General features: G+C 49.0%; 1 protein-coding gene and 1 non-coding gene across 3 annotated transcripts in view; both read right to left on the bottom strand.

Moving 5' to 3' along the window:
• TCEA3 (transcription elongation factor A3) overlaps positions 1–24,015 on the bottom strand; it is a 36,612-nt gene that overhangs the window by 1,614 nt on the left and 10,983 nt on the right. For both annotated transcript variants that reach the window (XM_060141143.1, XM_060141144.1), the window contains exons 5-10: positions 21,209–21,271; positions 12,739–12,902; positions 12,512–12,567; positions 9,131–9,286; positions 3,545–3,691; positions 1,817–1,888 (exon numbers count right to left, since the gene is read on the bottom strand). In XM_060141143.1, the coding sequence (XP_059997126.1) occupies positions 1,817–1,888; positions 3,545–3,691; positions 9,131–9,286; positions 12,512–12,567; positions 12,739–12,902; positions 21,209–21,271 (658 nt within the window). The remainder of the gene's footprint in view (positions 1–1,816; positions 1,889–3,544; positions 3,692–9,130; positions 9,287–12,511; positions 12,568–12,738; positions 12,903–21,208; positions 21,272–24,015) is intronic.
• Positions 6,914–6,986, bottom strand: TRNAG-CCC (transfer RNA glycine (anticodon CCC)). The gene has a single exon. It is a non-coding gene; the product is annotated as a tRNA-Gly (tRNA).

Genomic DNA, 24,015 nt, shown 5'->3' with positions numbered 1-24,015 from the left:
CTCTCCAGGAATCAGGGAGGAGGAGCTGGGTTTGGAGCTTTGCCCAATAGTAACACAATAGCTACAATTGATTGAGCACTTACTCTGGGCTAGGCGGCATTAACGTATATTAACTCATTTCATCCTCACAGCCACCCTGTGAGATAGGCACTGTCATAACTCTTCCATTTTCCCAGGTAAAGAAGCAATTCAGACAGGTTAAATGACTTGCTGAAGCTCCCATAATACTAATAGGTAACAAACTCACAATAATAAGAATGGTGGTTTCTATGTACCAGGCACGTGTGTGCTCAGGGCTTTTTTGTATGGCTGTACTGCTTGTTCACTGCACAAGAGAGCTTGGCCAAAGGGGCAGGTTGGGGCTGAAACTCAGCCCCTGCTCATTGCCAAGCTCTGTACCCTGGTGCAAGGCTGTGTCTACATGGAGGCAAGGACACTTCTTTCTAATTTGACAAAGATACCACATGAGCTATCAGAGGCCCTGTTAATTCTTTATGTGTATTACCTTCTCAATCCTCAAAACAGCTCTGTGGGCTAAGTATTCCTACCCTTATTTTATAGATGAGGAAATCCAGACCTAGAGAGTTCAGGTCATTTAGCAAAGTCACCTTGTAAGTCATAAAGCTAGGATTTGAGCCTGGTACCAAAGCCCATGCTCTAAACCAGCAGGCCATTATACTGGCCCCATCCCTAAGTGCGCAATAAGTGAATAAAAGAAAAATACATAATTGTCTGACTTTTACCCTAAAATACATGGCAGTTCTTATGAGGCCCCATGGCTGTTGAGGCCCTACATAAAGTTGTAGAAAACTCAATCGATCAGGAATGTGGAGTACTGTCTGTCAGTGCTCAAAACTCTGTGACTTTATGCTTGTTAACCATGTCAGTAGCTCAATTTCCTCATCTGAAAATGAGAATAATATTATAAAGGAACATTTCTCTTAGTTGTTGCAGAGTGTGTGTGCATATGTAATAATCGTCACATCAACCATGGGAGGAGAGTGACACGCTCAGGGTCACCCAGCGAGTAGGGCAGAGCAGAGACCTGAAACCAGGGCTCCTGACTCCCAGTCTCGTGCTCAGTCCTTGCTAAGTACCTTAGAATTTTAGGAGCACCTGCAGCCTGCCCGGTGGCCCAGACATTACACAGCACACATGCAAGTCAGATGGTACTGTAACCGTACATTAACCATGTGACCACACTCAGTTGCTTCAGAAGACGAGGCAGGAAGGAGCACTGTGAAGGGAGTCTTTGCTTGGCTCCCATGCCTGAAAACAAAACCGCTGCCTTTGCAGGGGCTGGGGCCCACCTGGGTTACAGCCTTGGGTAATGTAAGGCTTTTCCAGAGCTGCTTTAGGAGGGGAGGATGACCTGGGAGCATCTGGGGGCAACGCTGTCTCCTCATCCCTGGCAGTGACCAGGTTCAAAGGAAAGACCATCTGTGGAACCACTTTGCAGAGAGGCGTGGTCCAAATGCAGAGTGCTATTGTTTTTCCTCCCCTCTGTGGATCCCAGGAGGCTGATTCCATCTGTGTTCGAATGACAGACTTGCCCTTCCTGTGATAAAATGCAGGCTGCTGTCCCCACCCCAGCTGGGTGCTTTCCAAAAAAAAACATGCACATACAAATGTACAGTGTCCCCACCTCCCCAAAACAACCCACCACTATCTCCAGCTCTGCAGGTCTGCTCTGCGGAGGCTGGCAAGCCCCCCATGTATGAGGCCCCTTTTGGGCTGTGGGCATCCTACTCCTTATGTGGGCAGCATCTGTGGATGACAGGGAAGGAAGAAAGATACAGATACAGATAATACAGACCTTCCAGCGATTGCCACATTCATTGCATAAGACAAAGGTAGTCATGGGCTCATCAGCACTGCGTGTCTGCACCTGAGAGAAAAAGAGCAGGGACCACTCATGAAGTCACTTTCCTGCTCTAGGACCTGCTATGGCTCCCACTGTCTGTAGAAGTAGGTCCAAATCCCAGAGGCTGGCACCATTACTCCCACTCCACTTTGGCAATTCCCTTATCACTAAGAATTCTATTGTGTATTCATATGTTTTCCATCAGCTCACTTCCAGTATCTCCCTGGCTCAACCTGACGTTGCACTCTCACTCTTTGTTGTTGATTCTTCCGAACTGATGTGTCTTCTCTTGCTTCAAGACTCATCTCCTACTGGAAAAATGAACACATCCTATTGGATGTACCTCTCTGATCAGAACTGAGTGAGCTGGAAGCAACCTTAGGGATCATCCAGTTTGTTGTTTATTTTACAGGTGGAAGAACTGAGACCCAGAGAGGAAAAGGGATTTGAAGATCATTGGGGATATTTAATATTGTTTTCTAGTTTCTCATCCCCTTAACCAGACCATTCAGGTGCAGAAACCAGGTTTCCCACAGCAAATCCCTGGTATTTCCAGATTTAACAATTGCTGTTCTGATTTTCTGCAGCCAACCCTGGATGGCCATGACATGTAGCAAGTTGTTGCTTTGTGGACACTCAGCTACGAACGTGTCAGCTGGAGTCTATGGAGTGGGGGGAAGTCCCCCTGCTAATGGGTGAGTCCAGCAGTGGGCCAGGAGGACACAGCCTAGCACAGCCTTGTCACTGCAGAGCAATGACACCTGAGGAAGGATACCACTGGGGTCTCTCTGTGGAGAGAGAACTTTGCGAATGGGCATTTGACTTCTGGTGGGAGGCGATGCACAGGAGGCATGTCACTCCACAGGGAAACGTGCTTGGAAGGGAGCAGGAACTTGCACACACAGCTCTAGATTCCTGAACTAGAATTCTCCAAGAGACTCCAGAAGGGCAAAGCTCACTATTTCTGGTTGTAGCCACAGATCCCCAAGGGCAAGGTGCTCTGATAAACCTTGCTTGAGAGCAGATGGGGGAATGAACAGAGTTCTAGAGTGACAAAGCACCCGTTAGAATCCAGGAATATTGGTGCCCCAAGGGCATAACACACACAACCCGGAAACAGCTTTTAAGTCTCGGAGAAGAGGCCTCCACAGCCTCCCACGGCTCCCCAGGCCAGGGCAGTGGTCTTCACCCTTACCTTACCACTCGGCGCTAGATCCCTTAGGCTTTACTACCAAGTTGGCTGTATTGCAGGCAGAAAGGTCTGGATCTGGGTTTATTAACATCTCTGCCACTGTCTTTGCCACTTTAGACAAAGCCGCAAAACTTGTCCCCGTCTGGACCTCGGCTTCCTTGTGTGTAAAGTGAGCGAGCAGAGTTTTATTGCTAAGTTCCCTTCCAACCAGTTGTGACTGTACAGTTGTTCTGTGCCCTGTGAGTCTAGTCCCTCTTATTCTTGCTTCAGGGCAGCCCAGAACACGCCGGCCAAGCCTCACAGACTCAGATCTGGGTGCTTCTGCATGCATCTTTTCTAGAAGCCACAGATGTATCATGTTGGTGTACCAAGACTTGCCCTTCTCTCTGCAGCCCAGGGTTTTAGCCCTTTCTCCCCGCTGGCTTGTCCCTAAGCTCCTCCTGGCCCCTGTCGCGTCCTCCCCCACTGGCCCCTCCCCCACCCCATACCTGGTTATAGGTGCAGTTTTTCTTCTTGCATTTGCTGCACTGGAAGAGGTCAGTGGTGGTGCCGCCTGTCTTGGCCATCTGGTGCTCACGGATGGCCTCTTGGGTCATGGCGTTCCTCAACTCCCTCAGCTCATCACTGGCCATTTCCTGGAGAGAAATGAGTCTGCCCTTCAGGGCCAGGGAGCCCCAGGAGCCCTGGCCCTGTCCCAGCTGGGAAAAGCCTTTATCAGAAGAGTCCCCATTCTGCCTTTGGGTGGAAGGTCAAACTCGGGTGCTCCAACTGGGCCAAGTACAGTAGGGCACATATAGGAGGGTACAAGGCAAACAGCTTCCCCCAGGATCAACACTCTTGTGTACATCTCCTCAGGTACTCTTGTGTACCTTCCTGCTTAATCTGACTTGATTACTGGCCACCTGATCTATGATGTTCCCCTTGTCCTTCCAGTCTGGACTTGACCCACTGCCCGTCTGAGCTGGGATCCCTGCCCAGCCAGGCCATTCTGCCTGGTGGGAACCTTGGTCTCGACTATTCATGACTTACTGCTGTTAACCCCACCCAAGCAGGACCTGAAGCTCCTGGGTTCACACAACTAACTGCTCACCTGTGATTGCATCATGGAATATCTTTTTCTGTAAGTTCCTACAGAACAGAGCCTCCTGTCTCTCATCAGCTCACTGTAGGCACTTAGTGTCTGCATTATCCAGGTCCTCCCCTTTTCTGTCCCTCCCCTGGCCATCTGACTTGCCTTGAACGTCTTCCAGAAGAGAGCAGAGAGGGAGACACTCAAACTGGAGAGAGCTCTAGTTAGTGTTGGTTTGGGGGGAGGAAGATGGCTGAAGCTAATTTTTTTCCTTTTTAAGATTTTTTTGATGTGGACCATTTCTAAAGTCTTTAATGAATCTGTCACAACCCTGCCTCCGCTTCTATGCTTTGGTTTTTCGGCCGAGAGGCATGGGGGATCCCAGCTCCCCAGCCAGGGATGGAACACACACCCCTTGCACTGGAAGGCAAAGTCCCAGCCACCGGACCGCTGGGGAAGTCCCGAAGCTAATGTTAAAAGAAGATTTGGGGAGTTCCCTGGTGGGCTACTGGTTAGGATTCAGTGCTTTCACTGCTGTGGCCTGGGTTCAATCCCCGGTCAGGGAACTAAGATCCCGCAAGCCATGAGGCACGGCCAAAAAAAAAAAAAAACAACGAAACTTTTTTTTTTTTAAAGAGGATTTGGCACTGGCTAAACATTTTAATTATTGCCATCTAGCATGACCCCTTAAACTGTGGAGAACAGAGTTGGTACAAAGGTCAAACGAATTTAGTATGCTGACTGCTACATTATAACCACTTGGGTTTCTTGACAAAATGCAGATTCCTATGAATCCAAAACTCTAAGGGCAGGTCCAGGAATATGCATTTTTATTAGTGCCCCCAAGTTATCCTAGTACACACACGAATGTCCTACTGTGTCAAATTCAAGGACTAGGTCCTAACCAATGGCAGAGGTATATACAAAAACAAGTCAACCCCAGGCCATATAAGCAAAAAGCAGCTGACTTTAATGTTGGGGGACTTTCCAGAGCATAATACATTTATTCATTCAAAATGTATTGGATGTCAATTTCTTGAATGCACTGCACTGCACTGGTGTGCTGGTAAACTGGCTTTGGCTGCAGTGGTGGCTAATTTGTAGCATTTACCGATTTCCATGGTGTAAACACTCCCACCGTGGCCATTTTCAAGCTACTAATGTGATATAACTGAATGCAGAGTTGGGAAGAGCTACACATAATCATCTCTCTTGAGCTGGTAGGAGCTGGCTCCAGCCTACCACTGCCTCTAAGCCCTAAGGATTCAGACCTGATTTGGTTCCTGTCCCCAGGTAATGCTTATCTAGTACAACAGCCAAACATTTAAGCAAGATTGCAAGATAGTGTAGGAGGTACTAAAGCAAAGGTATACAAAGTGTAGGGAAAGCCCATATGGGGGCAGGTAGGCTCATTAAAGAAGCTGACACCTTCACCAGTCTTGAAAGATAAGCAGGACTTCCTGAGGGGGATGGCACAAGAGAATAATAGATGCCAGAGATCAGAGGACAAGAATAACGTGTTTGGGGAAGGGTACTCAGTGTGGGTCAAGGTGAGGAGTGTGGGAGACGTGGCTGTGGGTCAGACTGTGCCAGCTAAGAAATAAACAGGAAATCAACTATGCTTCAATTAAAAAAGAAAAGAAAAGAAAGAAATAGAGATCAGGAGAACTCTATCCACTTACCAATCCATTTACCTATCTCTTCCTGCCTCATTTAGGAGGCAGCATCAAAGACACACGGGGTCAGTACAGTAATATAGAAAATAAGATCCAAAATGAGGAAAATAAGTGTAGAGATGACACTGGATCTTCACGTCATGTACAATGTGAATTTGCTAAGTATTTGTTGAGTACTTATGACACACCAGGCACTGGCTTTGACTCTGGGAACAAAACCCCTCTCCTTGTGGGCTGCCAGTATGTCCACTCAACAGCTCTAACGGGTATCTCAGAATCTGCCCTATTCTTTGAATCATCTGGGTTTGAGAGAAAAAGAGAGGAGGAAGAATGAGGGAATCAGGTGGACCAGGAAAGAGACATAAAAAGGGAGTTAGGGAGACACAGGAGGCAGAGAGGGATGTCCACTCACTCACACAGGCATCAGCTGCCCCAGGCTTTGCCTGACGGGAGCCTCTGGCCTCTGAGCCACAGCATAGCAGGCAGCCCAACCCTAAGCTATTATTTTTCTTTTTTCTTTTTTTTTTTTTTTTGCGGTACAAGGACCTCTCACTGTTGTGGCCTCTCCCGTTGCGGAGCACAGGCTCCGGACGTGCAGGCTCAGCGGCCATGGCCCACGGCTCACGGGCCCAGCCATTCCGCGGCACATGGGATCCCCCCCAGACCGGGGCACGAACCCGTGCCCCCCGCATCGGCAGGCGGACTCCCAACCACTGTGCCACCAGGGAAGCCCCATCTTTTAAAAAATATTTATTTATTTGGCTGTGTCGGGTCTTCGTTGTGGTACACGGGATCTTCATTGCGGCACGTGGGATCATGCACTCGTTGTGGTGCACGGGCTTCTCTCTAGTTGTGGCGCATGGGCTTAGCTGCTCTGCAGCATGTGGAATCTTAGTTCCCTGACCAGGGATCGCACCTGCACCCCCTGCATTGGAAGGCGGATTCTTTACCACTGGACCACCAGGGAAGTCCCTGTTATTTTTCTTCCTGGAGCAAAAATGGTCCTATATTTCTTTCTTTTTTTTTTTTTTTTTAAGAAATTTATTTATTTGGCTGCACCAAGTCTTAGCTGCGTCATGTGGGATCTTTTAGTTGCAGCACGCGGGATCTAGTTCCCTGACCAGGGATCGAACCTGGGCCCCCTGCATTGGGAGCACAGAGTCTTAACCACTGGACCACCAGGGAAGTCCGATCCTCTATTTCTTATAAAAGCTTCCTGCCTAGAGCAAAAGTTGACCCCAGGAAGGAGGGCCCCTGGGCCTCCGTTGCCTGGGTTGCGGGCAGGGGGCTCCTCAGCGGCTGGCATTGGCAGTCCCTGTGGAGGGCGTGATGCAGTCCTGGCTTGCTGCCTTTGGCCTGGTCAGCCTCTTCTTGGGCCTGTGTTGATCACCTGATTCTCTTGCCCTGTTCTAGTGAATAGTCCTTGGATGGGGCCAGACTTGGCCGGTTCCTTTGCTGAGACTTCTGGGGCCTGTCTTTGTCCTAATTCAGTCACCCAGCTCTGTTCTGGCCTCCAGCTTCTGGGAACTTGCTGGGTTTGGCTCACACCTGTGCCTACACCTTGCTCTTGGCTCTCTGGGGCCTGGTTTCCCAATGTTTCTCGAACTGCCTGTAAGACAGTCTCTTGATAGCATTCCCACGACACACACACAAAGAGAAGCAGAGGGACCCCAGAGCCACAGGGTGAGGGCCAGAGAGAAGGAAATGCAGGCTGGATTCCCATCAAAGTCACAGCTTCACCTCACAGGGAAGGATAATACTCTGTAAGCCAAGTTGCAATTTGTAACTCTGGGTATATGTTGTTATTTGCCTAAAAAGAGCATATATTTTAGATTAAGCCAAAAGATATCCCTGTCCACCTGTGCCAAGTTCCCCATTTTATCCTAAAGCCAGGGCTCTTTGTAAAATTTTGGGTATTTGAGGAAAGCAGCAAACCCTCTTCTCAGAAAAATGTACGCGTACATATTACATAACACACACTCCACACACCTGCATACACCACACACTAACCACAGACACCACACACACATACGCTACATCACACAAACCACACATACACACACATCACGCACACCATAAACACACAGAGGCACACTCTTGACAATAGTTTCAGAGGGTTCCCAGACACCCCAAGGCACACCCGGACTCCAGGACGTCGGTGCGTTTCCCCTCCCCTTCTCTGGGCCGCTTGGATTTAGTAGCGCTTTGGCAGTGCCATTGCCACGTGCTCGCGGGGAATCCCCTGAGTTAGCTCTGGCAGCAAAGAGCCACTCATACCTGAGGGTGTACAAAGGTCTTTCCAAGACAGAGACTCTGAAATAAACAGATCTGGGATCAAATCCTCATCATCACTTATGAGCTGAGGGTGGCCTCAGTTTTCTCATCCACAAAATGGGGATAATATTTCCTCTTTGATAGCACTGTGATGAAATGGCCAGTGAATGGGCCTAACATATACTAATTCCTGGGAGGGCTTTACTTGCCTTAACCTTCTGAACACTTCACATGTGTTAACTCATTCAATCCTTCATGGGATAGCTGTTATTACTTCCACTTTACGGATGAGAAAACTGAGACACAAAGGGGTTAAGTGGCTGGTCTAAGATCACACAGCTAAGTGGCACAGGCAGAAGTCAAACCCGGGCAGTTCGGCCCAGGCCCCGAGCTTCTAACCACTGCACATACTTCCTCAAACGGCTTGTTCCCTTTACCTTCCCTTACTGACCCCTTCAAACTGGGTCAATCCTTCCCTCCTGTAAGTTCCCGTGGTGGCTCTGTCATGGCAGCCACCACCTCTGTATCATATGTATTTGTATACATGTCTGTTCCCGCACCTTGGGCTGTGCTCCATGGAGTCAGGGACTCCGATTCTGGCTTTGGCCCAGAGCTGAGTAATGGGACATAGGACTGAACGAGGCAGAAGAGGGAGGCAGATCCCAAGGCAGGGAGGAGAGGGTGCTCCGGGGCCAGACAGCTTGGCTCCTGGCATCAACCTTTTCTAGCTGTGTGCACGGGCAGGTCACTTAAGTCCTCTGAGCCTCAGTATCCTCACCTATAAGATGGAGATGATAAACATTTCTGTCTCGGTTGGTGTGAAGCTAGAACTGGCCAACACACCGAAGCGATTAGCACAGTGCTGAAGACATGGTAGCTGTGTTCACTGTCCTGATGGTCCAGGGGCCCTGAGGGATGGGGAGTCTTAGATGGTCCGGCTAGGGAAGCCCCTGGTTCATCACTGAGTTACAAGCCACTGTCTCTCAGACTTGGGCAAGGCTGGAGGGGCCCGGCCCCTTGTCCCACCACACAGAGGTCGCGGCCCCAACTCTCACCTCTGCCGTCATCTTGGCAATGAGCCCAGAGGAGATGGCCCCGCTGAGCACGTTCCGCCTCAGGCCGGGGTTCCTGGGGTCCTTGAGGTTGCTGATGCGGCTGCGCACGCGGTTCCGGTACTTCATATCTGTGCTCTTGAGCTCCTGGTAGATATGTGACACAGTCAAGGGCCGGCCAGCCACTTGCAGAGGAGCACAGAAGGACGGGGAGCCTGTCCCTGAAGGCCGAGGAGCTGCAAGGCCACCTCTTCCTTTCCTTGGACTTTTACAAGTGGTCAGGCACCTTTGTGGCCTCTGACTCCCCAAGTAGGGGGTCTCACTTGGGCATTTGGGGTCAGCTGCATATCAAGGAAAGGAAATAGCCTCCAAGGTGACAGCAGGTCATCTCAAGCGCTGTGGTGTCAGGGACCCCAGGAATGGGCAGCCTGGGTTTGTCTAAGCCTCTTGTGTGACCTCAGGTGAGTCCCATGACCTCTTTTGGGCCTCAGCTTCTTTATTTATAAATAAAAGGCTGTTATGAGGATTCCGTGAGCTAAGCTGCATGAGGCACTAGCGTGATGTCTGGGGCATGTCAAGTGCTCAACATGTAAGGGCTAAGATGATAGTGATGACGATAGCCTCTAGTTTGAAAGGGTCTCTGGAAGTTGTAAGTCCAGCCATCAGAGGAAAACATAAGATAAGATTAGGGGCCACGTGTCTAAGGCTCCAGGCAGTATTGCAATAAAGAAATCGTTGAGTTTTGTTTACTCTGGTGTTGCCAACATATTAGAGCATAGACCCACCTGCCTGCCCCTCCTCCCTTTTCTCTGGGAATACCTATCGTGGAACCCACTTTGGGAACTGCTGGTCAGAGTTACTTTGCTCATTAATAGATGAAGAAGATGAGGCTTAGAAAGGGTGCAGGCCCTTGCTCAAGGTCACAGGGCACATTCCCAGCAGAGCCAAGGCTGGAAGCCAGACCCCCTCCTAACCGTAATGCTCTCTCCACTCACCCCGCAGGAAGTTGCCCCTGGCCACCGACCACAGTGAGTTATCTGTCCAGACACTGCATCCCAGACAGGCCTCCCCCCGCCTCCCTTCTCCATCCTCTGGAGGACCTCAGGGAACAAAGCCACATTTTCTTGGTCTCCTAAGCTAAGAAGAATCAGGAAGATGAAGCCTTTGCTGGGAAAAACCATATACAAGAAAGAGAACGTGGGGAATGTGGGAAAATGGACACAGCTGGCTTTTTCGAAGTGGCGGGAGGGAAGGTGGTATTATTTATGTTTTCCTTGATTGTTGTTTGCACAATACAACTATGAAAAGAAAGAATATGCCCTAATGCATTTGAAAGCCAAAATATTTGTTTAAAAATCTGTGTTTGAGATTCTTGGAGGTGGGGATTTGCTTGATATGTGGGGACAGCAGGGCTGGCAATCCTTTCATCGGCCTCTTCCTGAGTCTGCCTCCATTTCCTGAGGTCACAGAGGGGGATGAGGTGGAGTGCAGACCTAGGGATCATAGGCCCCTACCCCCAAGACGAGCATATGTGAGCCCCACAGCTGCCATGTTAGTCCTGGGTTGCTCCAAAGAGGTCAGATCTTTTTTAAGACATAGAGCTTTCAAGCCCCCAAATTTATCCTTCCCCTGACCTCCCACCACCTAAGAACAAAGAGCTAAAGCGTTGGTGCAGCTTTGATTTCCTGTCCTTCAGAAGAGGGTCGTTCAGAGGAGGGAAGGCCAGCAGTGGAACTATGGACTGGATCATCCACCTTTGTCTCAACTGGGCTTGAAGGTGGAGGGACCTGCTTGGAGGGACAACTGTTTGGGAGAAAACAAAGATGAAGCTCCTGAGAGTTCTGATACCTCATGTTCTGTGTTACTGAATTAATTGGAAATTATGAAAATGTACTTGGAGAGGTGTTAGATTAGCTCAAGAAGTGCTGGTTAAAAACTAAATGATGGTGGAGGGAAACTCCCAGATATGTTGAAAGATAATAGGGTGGTTCTCAGGCAGGAGATGGAAGCAGGAAGTTTGTTTTCTGAGATGGCCCCTGTACCTTCCCAACCCCAGCTGAGCCCCTAGGTAGAGCCCAGAAGGCCAGAAAAGGGCCTTAATGGGACACTCAGACCCCTGTTCCCTGGGGATTCTGTTCCCACCCTCCATACCTTTTTGATATGCAAAGCTTTGTCTCCAGTAAAAGGAATTCCATGCATTCATTCAGTGGGGCACAGTGTGGAGGGATTCCCCCTCCAAGACAGAAATCTCGGGAATTCCCCGGTGGTCCAGTGGTTAGGACTCCACGCTACCACTGCAGGGGGCCCGGGTTTGATACCTAGTCAGGGGACTAAGATCCCTGAATTCTGTGTGGTGCGACCAAAAAAAAAATTCTTTCGGTGCAATCGGCCATATCACATGGTAGTCACCTCCTCTGTCTAGACAAGGCTGCTTTCAGATAGTGGAAGCGTGGTGCATAAGGGAAGAACTCAGGACATGGAATCCAAAGACCAAGGTTTTTAGTTCAGCTTTGATACTCAATAGTTCCTGAGCCTCAGTTTCCTCATCTGTAAAATGGGAACAACAGCCCCTGCCTCACAGAGATTATTGCAAGTACTAACAGAGGTAGGAAGTGTCAATTGCCCAGGACACAGTGCCTGGTACATATTAGGGGGTCAAACATGGGAGCTGTTATCTTCAGAGGAGGAAGAGAGGGAAGGGCTGAGCACAAGGAATGCTGTCCTCTCTCTCTGTCTCGACTCATTGACAATGTCACAACCCAGGCACGTCAAGACACAGCCTGAGGACTTCCCTGGAGGTCCAGTGGTTAAGACTTCACCTTCCAATGTAGGGGATGCAGGTTCGATCCCTGGTTGGGGAGTTAAGATCCCACATGTCTCGTGGCCAAAAACCAAAACATAAAACAGAAGCAATATTGTAGCAAATTCAACAAAGACTTCAAAAAATGGTCCACATCAAAAAAAAAAAAAATCTTAAAAAAAGACACAGCCTGTCTGAGCCCTCAGGTTCTGTCACATTTTCTGGGTTCAAATCATCCCAACTCTGCCACTACTATTAACTCTATGAGCTTGGGCATGTAACTTAGCTGCTCTCAGCCTCAGTTACCTCATCTGTAAAATGGGATTAATCCCACAGGGAACCTACCTTGTGGGATTGTTCTCAACGTGAAATGACGTACTGCTCGTAAACAGCTTATCAAAAGGCCAGCAGGTGCCAAACTTAATAGATGTTAGCTAGAATTAAGAACTCAGGTTCAGGGGCAGAGCAGGGGCCTATGCCTGAGTCCTTCCATTGCCCACTCACTGTCCTGGATCCCTTGTACTTGGGAGACCTGCCGCTGGACAGTTCAGGCACCCACAGCCCTGGCACAGCTCAAGGATATGGTCTTCGATTTCTGATGCCATCTTGTCACAGTTGACCCCATAGTCCTTGTAATCGTCTAAAAGAGATTCGGGAAACACAGACATTAGCTGGAGATGACCTTGGCAGTGAGGCCTGCTTGGACAGGGGACTCTAACATCCTGTACCACTTTCAGGGTGCTGAGAAAGACCACCTCTCCCTGACCTTGGGAAGCCCTCCCTCCCCCGTCCCTGACCCAGGCCCTCTCACCGTCCGCCTTCAGGGCTGCAGAGAGCATCTCCACACACTTGTCCCGGACAGAGTCCCCCGTGAGATAGCAGGGCGCCAGGATGCAGACAGAGGGGGCAAAGGTGGGGCTCGAGGGGCTGCTGGGTGTTCTGGGAGTCTCTGCTTTCGATTTGCCACTGTTTGATCTGAGGATGAAAATCAGTAATAGACATTTTGACATTAAGTGAATAAAGCATTTACTGAGCACCATTCTAGATGTCTTTATGGACGATCTCCTTTAATCCTCATAAAAACCATATGAGGAAAGTACTATTTTTTTTTTTTTTTTGGCTGCACAGCATGTGGGGCCTTACTTCCCTGACCAGGGATCGAACCTGAGTCCCCTGAATTGGAAGCGTGCAGTCTTAACCACTGGATGGCCAGGGAAGTCCGGAAGGTACTGTTTTAGGCACTTGACAAGGATCATCTCATTTAATCCTCCTAACAACCCCATGAGGTCTGTACTATACATAGCCCCATTTTAGAGTTATATTTTAAAGTGCATTTTAGAGAGGTGCATTTAAAGATGCATTTAAAATAATATGACAGGTGACATATCTGGAAACCAGTAGAACCAGAATTGAAACCCAAGAGGGTGAACTCTGGTACCCAGGCACTTAGCCAACCACTGTGCTCTACTGAGAGGTTACAGAAAGTGTAACGATGCCAATAACTCTAACATCCACCAGGAACCATGCTAGCTGCTCTCTCTATCTGCTCTCACAGAACCATCTATTCACTCATTCAATAAATATTAGGCACCTGTTTTCCAGGTACTGTGCTAAGAACAAAGGATAAAGCAGACAAACCAGAGAAGTTCCCTCACTACAGTCCAGTGAATAATGAATTTGCCACCACTTAAGAGAATTGTCTTTAACCACGTGCCAGGAACTGTGCCAGGCACTTTAGGAGCATTTTCTAATTTGATCCTCACAGCAGTCCTTGGAAGTAGATACTGTAAATCATCCCCATTTGCAGATGAGGAAACAGAGTTACACTACTGAGATCTGCCTAAAGTTACAACGCTAAGATTTGAACCTAGATCTACCTGATTCCAATGTCTATGCTCTTGACTCCTATGATACACTGCCTAAGAATGATCCCATTTTGGTTTTGGCTTAAAAGACCACAAATATATATGAACTGGAAGGATAACCATGTGTCTTAGCTCGGGCTGCCATAACAAAATACTATAGACTGCATGACCTAACAGAAATTCATTTCTCACAATTCTGGAGACCGGGAAGTCCAAGATCAAGGTGTTGGTTTATTTGGTTTCTGGTGAGAGCTCTCTTCCTTGTCTTGCTAGCAAGACAGCCTCTTTCTTGCTAAGCCCTCACGTGGTGGAGAGAGAGCAAGTGAGCTCTCAAGGTGTCTCTTATAAAGATGCTAATCCTATTGGATCAGGGTTCCACCCTCATGACCTCATTTAACCTTAATTACCTCCATAAAGGCCCTATCTCCAAATACAGTCAGATTGGGGGTTGGGGCTTTAACATATGAATTTTGAGGGATCACACATATTCAGACCATAACACCATGTTAATAGCAATTATCTCTCTGAGATGGGATTATAGGAGATTTTCATTTTCTTCTTTCACTTATACATATTTTCTAAGTCTTCTATAAAGAATATATCTATTGATACTTTTGTCATGAGAAACACTTTTTTTGTTTGTTAACATTTGACAATCGTGAATGGTCCCTCTGTGCTGATGGCTCAGACCAGAAGCTTCCTGTCTTCCTGTTCTCAAGAAGCCGCCAGCAAAAGGTGGAAGCAACCCAAGTGTCCATCAGTAGATGAATATACGAATAAAATGTGGTATATAACACAATGGAATATTATTCAGCTATAAAAGGAATGGATTTCTGAAACATGCTACAACTTTGAAGACATTATGATAAGTGAAGTAAGCCAGATACAAAAGGACAAATATTGTAAGCGGCCACTAATATGAAGTACCTAGAGTAGTCAGATTCATAGAGTAGAATGGGGCTGGGGGAGGGGAGAATGGGGAGTTATTATTTAAAGAGTATAGAGTTTCAGTTTCAGATGATGAAAAAGTTCTGGAGATGGATGGTGGTGACGGTTGTACAGCAATATGAGCGTACTTAATACTAGTGAAGATGATGCTGGGCTTCTGAAAAGTCAAGCCCAAGAAATTGTGTCTGGGAGTGAGGCTGGCTGAGTAGTTCAAGCTTCCCAGTGTTAAAAACCTGGGGTTACAAGAGAATCCCATCTGACAACTTGAACACTGATCAGTGTGAATTCTGCCGTCTGCCTCCTCGTCCCCCAACTTGTGCTGTTTGTCCTAACCTTGGATCCCGTCTGTCACCATAGATACGCTTGGACCACCGAGAGTTTTGTGTTCTCTGGAGCCTTGAGGCTCCTCAAAGGTGTCTCAGTGCTGCCACAGAAGTGGGGTGGTCTGAGGAGGGAAGCCTCTCCCCTTTTAAGGTTTATGGGTTTTTTTTCATAGTTCCCCAACCTGAGATTGAACCCAGACCCAGGGCAGTGAAAGCACCAAGTCCTAACCACTGGACCACCAGGGAACTCCCAAGGTTTACATTTTGAATTCCCAAAAATTTTGTCCAAAGGGATTCCCTAGCTTTTATTTTTTTTAAAATGCAGTTTGAACTTTACTCTTCTAGATTAATTTACCCTGGATTCTACCCAGCTCTGTCTGACAAGTGGGTTGCCTGGCAGCAGAGCACAGGGAGGGACAGGGAAGCTGAGATCCAACCAGCTCTCTCCTGTAGTCAGATTTCAGCGGGAGTAAAGGTGTGGGTGCGGGAAGGCTGGGAAGGGTATAAACTCTAAAGTCTAAGGGCTGCCTGCGACCAAAATGAATCCCCCTGCACCCAACCCTGGTCTCAGCCCCTGGGCTCTCACCTGCACAGCCACAATAGCCCCAAAGCTGGTCTCTTCTTGCCCTCCTTACAATCTATTTGCCACACAGCAGCCTGGAGGGTTGCTGATCCCATCGCTCCCCTGCTTCTGACCCTCTAACAGCTTCCAATCATTTTCAGCATAAAGTCAAACTCCTCACCATGGCCTCCTACCCTCCCCTCTACAGCTGGCCCCTGTCTTCCCTTCTGACCTAATCTCATGCCCCACTCCCCTCACAGTTCACTGAAGTCCCCCACTGCACTGCTGCTGTTTCTTAAATACACCTATCACTCCCACCACAGTGCCTTTGCACTGGCTGGTCCCTCCTCCTGGAAGTCTCTTCCTCCTCCAGCTTTTCCTACAACTGATGACTGGTGCTTTCCCACCAGGCAGGTCTCAGCTCAAATGTCACATCCTCAGGCAGGCCTTCCCTGACCACCTCAGCCAAACCGACTGTCCTGCCCTGTAACTCTCTAGCACATGACCTGATTTCTTTCATTCACAGCACTTATCCAAGTCTAAAATTAACTTGTTTATGTGTTTATAAACACTGTCTGCCTGCATCTCCAGATTACAGGTCCCAGAGCATGAGGACCCCATCAGCTGGTTCACCACTGTCTTCCAGCACCTGTGACAAGGCTCTAGGTAGACACATGATAAATCTCTGTCAAATGAATGAATAGATGAGGAATTGAGGGAGTTGGCCACAAAGAGATGAAAGGCACATCCAGGGCTCTAGACAGAGCTGAAATGGGCAGAGGCAGGTCCTGTTTGGAAAACCAGCTGCCCCACTTCTCTAGGCTTAAGAGACGGATCTCCCTCTGAGCCAGCATCTGTCAACTCCCACAACCTGGGCCAACCCATCTCCTACAGCTGGGATGGAGCCCCAGATTCTTCCTGGTGCTGCCCTTCACTGACCTGTGTGCCCATCACCACATCCTCAATGTCTGGCACTCACCAACGGGGAGCCACCAGGAGTCAGTAGCACACTGTTTGGAAGGAGGCATAATAGTAAGAAACGTTAACAGCAGTTGTCATTCTGGGGACAGCCACACTGGGGTGGTATATTTATTAAGAACCCAGGCCCCAGAGTCAAACTCCCAGGTTCAGTGTCCGACAGCACCACCTAGTAGCTATTTGACCTTGGGTCAGTTCCTTAACCTCTAGGTGCCTCAGTCTTCTCACATGTAAATGGAGAAAACAATAGTACCCACATTCCAGAGTTGCTTAGAAGAATAAAACACCTAAGGGAGTTCCAGACACAGACTGCTTACAGAGATTGCCACATTAAGTGTGAGTATTATTACTAAGCATTATGCATCTATTGAGTACTCATTTGGGTTAGGGATGGTGCTAAGCATTTCGTTATCTCATTTGATCCTCACAGTGACCTTGAGAGGTGGAGTCATAGTTATCCCCATCTTACAGTTCAATAGACTGAGGCTCACAGAGTTGAACCGACTCTCTCAAGGTTACCCAACTTGCAAATGGCAGAGTCAGACCACACATCTAGCTCTGTCTGCCTTCCAAATTCTTTTCAACACATCTCACTGTGTCTCTAAAAAGCGCAGAGTTTTCCAGAGTCCCCTTACCTGGACTAGGCTGGGCTGCCTGCTGTATTTTCCCCCCACACCTTCCTGGCAAGGCACTCCCAGCCTTAGTCCCTCCTCTTGGCTAGGAGCTGGCTGGCTGGCTGGGATTCGTGTCTGGACGGCATATCAGGCAGCCACGCTCACTTTGCTTTCAATGCACATGATTGGGAACTGCGCCAAGTTGCAGAGAGGGCATCATCGGCGGGGGCGGGGGTGGGGGTGCTGGATTTGTCAGCAGCTTCCTTCTGCTCCCCGGATGTGGCAGTGCCAGCACCAGCCTGTGGTCTGACATCACCAATTCCTTAAAAAATCCTCCTGCCCCAGGACTGAGCAGAGGCCCCTGGAGGCCCGTCTTGCTGCTCCTATGCGCCACCTCGAGGGCATTTTGGTTACTGCACCACCACCTTGCCGAAACGGCTCGGTGGGGGGAAAACAAAAGTCAACCGATTAAGACAAATGGTCCTAAGGGCAGCTGGCAAAGCGCAACCTTATTCTCTGTCACAGTGGTGGCCTTTGTGGTCTGTCCCCTGGTACTCCAGCTACAGTTCCCCGAGCACCATGCTCACTCATACTGCCACACCTCTGCATGTGCCATTCCCTCTGCCTGGGATGCCCTTAGTTGGCTTGTCTACCAGGCAATTCATCTTTCACTTTTCAGCACAAATACTCTCTCTTCCCTGAAGTCTCCTTTGACTTCTCCAGTCATGTTGAGATACTGTGTTCCCAGTATGCGTTATATCTTTGAAAAACAAGCATTTTGGTGTCTGCCTCCACACTAGTGATTAGCTGTGTGAAGGCAGAGATCATGAGTTTATATCCTTGCCTGGCCTTAGAGGCCACAAACTGGTGGGCTACAGATGTGTTTTGTTTGCCCTACTGTGTCTTAGAAAAATCTGAATATGTTGCCAATATATAAAATTGGGCGTTTCTTATGAAAATCGAATTGGCCAGCTTTCCTTAAAAAATTGGAAGGCATGGCACTCTGGGCCTGCATTTCCATACAAGCATCAACCAGCTGGAGTTGGGTAGTGGGTATCCCCTTCAGACGGGCAGGTACTCTCCACTAGTCACCCAGTGTGTAAACATGCCCTTGACCCCTGCAGGATGTTGAGTTTGCAAGAAGGTGCTCAACAAATATGCTTGCTGAATGAATGAATGAATGAGAAAGATAAAATAGAGAGGTAGAGAGTGCAGGAAACAGTCTGGGGAGTGGATAAAGTGAATTCACAAGACTTGCTTCTCTTCCTTTGGGTTGCCCACCCCCAATACTGAACCAGCAAGAAATGGCACAGCTACTGGAAGGCCAAACATACTCTGCTTGACTGACCTTCAGAGAAAGAATGCATTATGGGAAGGGTGCCAAGAGACTTCCAGGCCACAAGGCAAAGTAAGGAGAGGAGCCTGAAGGTATAAATCCTTACACAAATGCCAAATGTGTTTATTATAACATCGAACCCAGAAATGGGTTAGTGCTCAGTGCTTCATTTTCGCATAGGACAATCCTTCTTTATGCAGGGCTGTCCTTCACATCCGGGACATTTAGCATCTCTGGCCCCTGCCTACTCAATTCCAGTAGTGCTCTTCTCCTCCCTCCCATTATTACATTATATTATAGACCAGATGTTTGTGTCTCCCTCAAATTCATATGTTGAAGCCCTAACTGCCAGAGTGATAGTATAAGGAGGTGGGGTATCTGAGAGATAATTAGGTTTAGACGAGGTCATGAGGGTGGGGCCCCATGATGGGATTAATGCCCTTATAAGAAGAAGAGAGGGCTTCCCTGGTGGCGCAGTGGTTGAGAGTCCGCCTGCCGATGCAGGGGGACACGGGTTCGTGCCCTGGTCCGGGAGGATCCCACATGCCGCAGAGCGGCTGGGCCCCTGAGCCATGGCCGCTAAGCCTGCGCGTCCGGAGCCTGTGCTCCACAACGGGAGAGGCCACAACAGTGAGAGGCCCGCGCTCCACAACGGGAGAGGCCACAACAGTGAGAGGCCCGCGTACCGCAAAAAAAAAAAAGAAGAAGAAGAAGAAGAGAGAACACAGACTGAAAGCTCCCTCTCTCCGTCATGTGCAGTCACAGCGAGAAGGTGGCTGTCTGCAAGCCGGGAAGAGGCTGCTTTAGAACCAGGATGATGCTGGAGCCTCAATTCCTAGGCCTCGCCCATGGCAGACGTTGCTAACTGACTACAAAACTTCTTTCTTCTGACGTAGGATCCAGATTCGCTCTCCAAGCACTCCAGGGAGCGTCCACTCAATGGCTGGAGCTGGCACTCGGCTGCCAGGGTGCGGTGATGCAACACAGCAGCCCCATCAACATCCCGGGCCTGTTTTATCTTCATGAAACCTTAAACGACCTAATATTTGCGCCTCTTCTTTTCTTTCCAATGTCAGTCTTACTGGTGCGTTAGGCCTATCATACCTGGGCAGCTCCCACACACGCTCCACTAGAAGCCAACACCCTTACCACTCCCTCTGGTCATCCCAGCATCCAGTACAGCCCCTGGACCTTAATCATTTGCCTTGATAGACCTCTAAGCCACTTCCCGGCCTGCCTTGCTCTCCCCTCGCCCTGCTTCTCCTGCTCTGACCTCTGACCTCCTTCCTGGACGACAGTTCATACTCCTCTCTCCATCCACAATTTCTCCTTGGTGATCTCATCCAGGTTTGTGGCTTCAAATGCTATCTACACATTAATGACTGAAATTTATATTTCCAGCCCAAAATTTCTTCCTGAATTCCAGCCTCGTTTAAGCTATTGCCTATTCAACTTCTTCACCTGAATGATTTATACACCCCTAAATCCAACATATCCAAACCTGAACCCTTGATCTCCCACCTCAAGCCTGATGTACACACAGTCCTCCCCATACCAATCCATGGCGACGCCATCCTTGCAGACGCTCAAGTGAAAAGTCCTGGAGTCATCCTGACATGTATTCTTCTCTCGTACCCCACATCCAGTCCGTCAGAAAATCCTGACCGCTCTCCCTTCAGAATATACCCGGGGTCCCCCACTTCTCCCCACATCCACTGCTGCCACTCTGATCCAAGCCACCGTCATATCTTGCCTGAATTATGGAAACAGTCTCCTGGCTGGTCTGTCCGCTTCTGCCCCTGGCCCTAACAATCTAGCACAGCAGCTAGAGGGATCCTGATAAATTCGGTCATAGAATTTCCACGCTCAGCAGCCTCCAGTGGCTCCTGTTTCACTCCATCTTCCAACTCCCCCCCTCGCTTATTCACTGCAGACCCACTGGCCACCTCACTGCTCCCTGACCCTGCCAGGCACACTCCCACTTCCGAGCACTTGGTTTGGAATGACCCCGATGTCTGCCAGGCTAATTCCTTAAATTTCTTTCACCTCCTCAACGAGGGCTCTCCTGACCACTGCAGTGACCATCCTTCCCCAATCCCCCTCACTCTGCCCTATTGTTTTCCACAGCATTTATCACCTTTTGAACCATCGTGTGATTTACTTATCATATGTATTACCTGTCTCCCCCATGAGAAAAATAGGCCTCATGCCTGTGGGGATTTTTGTTTCTTTTGTTCACTGCTATATCCTTGGCACCTAGAACAGTTCTTGGCATATAGCAGGCCCTCAATAAATATTTGATGAATGAGTGACTTGATGATTTAGGGTAGATACCCTAACCAGTTCTGCCCAAGCCCAGAGATCCCAGTCCGGGTACAGTCTCTCAAGACCCATTCTCATTGGGTTCGACTTGACCTTGAGAATGTTCCCCAAACAGTGAAGGGGCAATAGTGATTGGTCAGCCACCCCAGTGAAGGAGCCACACCTCTGATTCAGAGGCCCACCGAGTCTTACTGTGTGGTCTTAGAAATCAGAGGCAACATAAGATATGACGTTTCCTCCTCTCCCCTGCCTCGGGCTTCCTTCAGTAAAACAGAGAGAGACAAACATGCTGAACAGGACTGCTGGGGTGGAGAAGTCCATGGTTTCCTTTACCTTTCCATCGATGGTCTTTTTGGAGAGGAGGTGGCCGAAGCCTTGGAGTCCACAGAGTCTCTCCTGAAAGAAAAGAAACTGGAGATGAGATACTCTCGTAGGCTAGCATGAGTACTGGTCTAGAGAGCTCAGAGGCCGGAGAGAAGGCATCCTGGAGCCAGGCCTGCTGCGCTGAGGATGACGAAGCCCACCTGGGCCACAGCTGCCTGGGAGTGAGAGCTCCAGGAGGTGCTGGCTGGTCACCCTCCCCTACCCTCCATCAAACGAAGTAATACGAGGGAAGGAAACCAAGATCTGCCAAGCACCTAATACGTGTCAGATATGTTACATGTGTTATGTCATGTGTTACTAATTATTAATAACTAATTCTCAGTAGGCCCTTCCTCCTTGCTGACAGGCAGGCCTTGGCTAGCTGGAATCGATGGATTGGAATTCCTGGGATTGTCAATTCTCATGAGGAGCTGGAGAAGATCAGCTTCAGACTCTCCTGTGGGCACCTTAAGAGGAGGAGAGAAGCACGTGGGCCTTGGAGCTAGAAGAGCTGGGTTTAAAATGGCAAGTGAAAAAGCAGGATACAGGACTTTGCTGGTGGTCTAGTGGTTAAGACTCTGTGCTTCCGCGGCAGCGGGGCACGGGTTTGATCCCAGGTTGGGGAAGTTTCGCATGCCACACCAGTGCAGCCAAAAAGAAAAAGAAAAAAGCAGGGCACAAATTTAGATGCATACTGTGTCTTAAGTCAGGCAAGAAAAGTAATGCTTAGGAGGGGAAAAGATGAAAAGAAAATACATCCAAATGCTAACCATGGTTATATCAGGGTGATGGGATTAGAAGGGAAAAGTTTCCCCCCATTTTCCAAAATACATGTAGCCAGTCTTTATACGGTAGAATGCATTTTCCCCTTTTTTTGGTTTTATCATTTTAATCTGCTTGTAAATTGTAACTCCCCATGTCACTTACCCAGCTCTCCTTTTTATTTATTTTAAAATATTTATTTATTTATTTATTTATGGCTGCATTGGGTCTTTGTTGCTGCACGTGGGCTTTCTCCAGTTGCAGTGAGCAGGGGCTACACTTCATTAGAGTGTGCAGGCTCCTCATTGCGGTGGCTTCTCTTGTTGCGGAGCACGGGCTCTAGGCACGCGAGCATCAGTAGCTGCGGCTCAGTAGTTGTGGCTCGCAGGCTCCAGAGCGCAGGCTCAGCAGTTGTGGCACATGGGCTCAGCTGCTCCACGGCATGTGGGATCTTCCCAGACCAGGGCTCGAACCCGTGTCCCCTGCATTGGCAGGCGGATTCCCAACCACTGCGCCACCAGGGAAGTCCCCCAGCTCTCCTTTTAATTCCAGCACAAAGTATCACTTTCTAACAGACTATTTGTTTACTTATTTTACGCATTGTCCGAGCACCTCTCATGTAAATTTCGAAAGAGCAGAATTTGGTGGGTTTTGTTCACTGTGGTGGACGCTGTCTCTGCTGAGCCCACATTATTCCTTGGGCACTCCTTCTCCCAAGTCCACTGGGGCCCAAGGTCTTCCTCCTGCAAAATCCCCTGGGCCTCTGCCCCAGGGAGTTCTCCATGCCAGCCAGCGCCAGCAGACCGGTAGGCAGGAAGTGCTGGGGAGTTAGCCCCAGGAGCAGCCCTCAACCAGACACATGGAAATAGGTGGGCAAATACCCCAGCTTCCTCGGCCCTCCAGAGGGTGAGTTGAGGTGTGTTCTCCACTGCTCTCCAGCGGGATGTAAGCCCTGGTGGCCCAGGGCAGTTACCTGCCCACGAACGCACCCTGTGCCAGTTCCCTTCCCTTCCCTGTCTCACTTCCTCACTCCTCGGTCTGCGTTTTCTGAAATCACTTCCCAAATAAGCCTCTTGCACTTGAATCCGTATCTCAGGGTCTGCTTCTGGGAGGCCCAATCTAATATATTCAACTGACTTCTCCCAAGTGAATAGAACAGTGCCTGGCACAGAGTAGGTGCTCTATAAATGTTTGTTGCTGAATGCTATGAAGTCGAACAGTAAAGAAATATTTTAAAAAGTGGAAAAAGAAACCTGCCCAGAGGTAACAACTGTTAGGTTTAATGTCCTTCCTTCCAAATCTTTTTCTACACGCATACAAACATATATGACATTTATCATTCTAAAAAGGGAGGCATACAAACATATATGACATTTATCATTCTAAAAAGGGAGGCAACGACGACTTGACTTGTAATCCCAGCCCTGCCCCTGGGCAGGTCATGTTCTCTGAGCATCGGTTCCCTCATCTGTCAAATGGAGAGTAAAGGACCTATGTTTGGGGCTGGCTGGGAAGAAGAATTTAGATCATTAACATCCCTACAGCAGTTCCCACCACAAAGCTGTCCTCCATACTCCATAATCCTAGGTATCTGATTTCTGGTCTTCCAGATTATGCAAGGTTCCTGCATGGATTTCCAGCTCCCATCTCATCCTCCAGGTGGTCCGGGAGACAGTGGGTGAGGAAGGTTCAGGGGCCAGCTCTAATTATCCTGTGGACCAGACTCATCCAGCTCTGGACCTTTGCCCCAGCTTAAACACAGGGAGAGGCAGCAGAAAGGGAGAGGGGCAGAGACCCTCCTTCACACGCCCCTCCAGTCCCACACGGGGCCCTGGGAGTTCCTCTGCGGGGTTCCTCCCCGAGTGCCCCATGGGGATGGACAGGTGCAGGCAGAGCCGGAAGCTGAAATTCTTGCAGCGGGAGAAAGGAGGGAAGATGTGAGCCTCTCCCCACAACTCCCGAGACTCCCCATTTTCTGGCCCTTCCTCATTGCTTTTCCTTTCAGAACAAACCAG

The sequence above is a fragment of the Lagenorhynchus albirostris genome, chromosome 2, assembly GCF_949774975.1.
Source record: "Lagenorhynchus albirostris chromosome 2, mLagAlb1.1, whole genome shotgun sequence".
Taxonomy (NCBI): domain Eukaryota; kingdom Metazoa; phylum Chordata; class Mammalia; order Artiodactyla; family Delphinidae; genus Lagenorhynchus; species Lagenorhynchus albirostris.
Note: the sequence above shows the minus strand (reverse complement) of the source record. Positions and strands in the feature narration are given on the sequence as shown.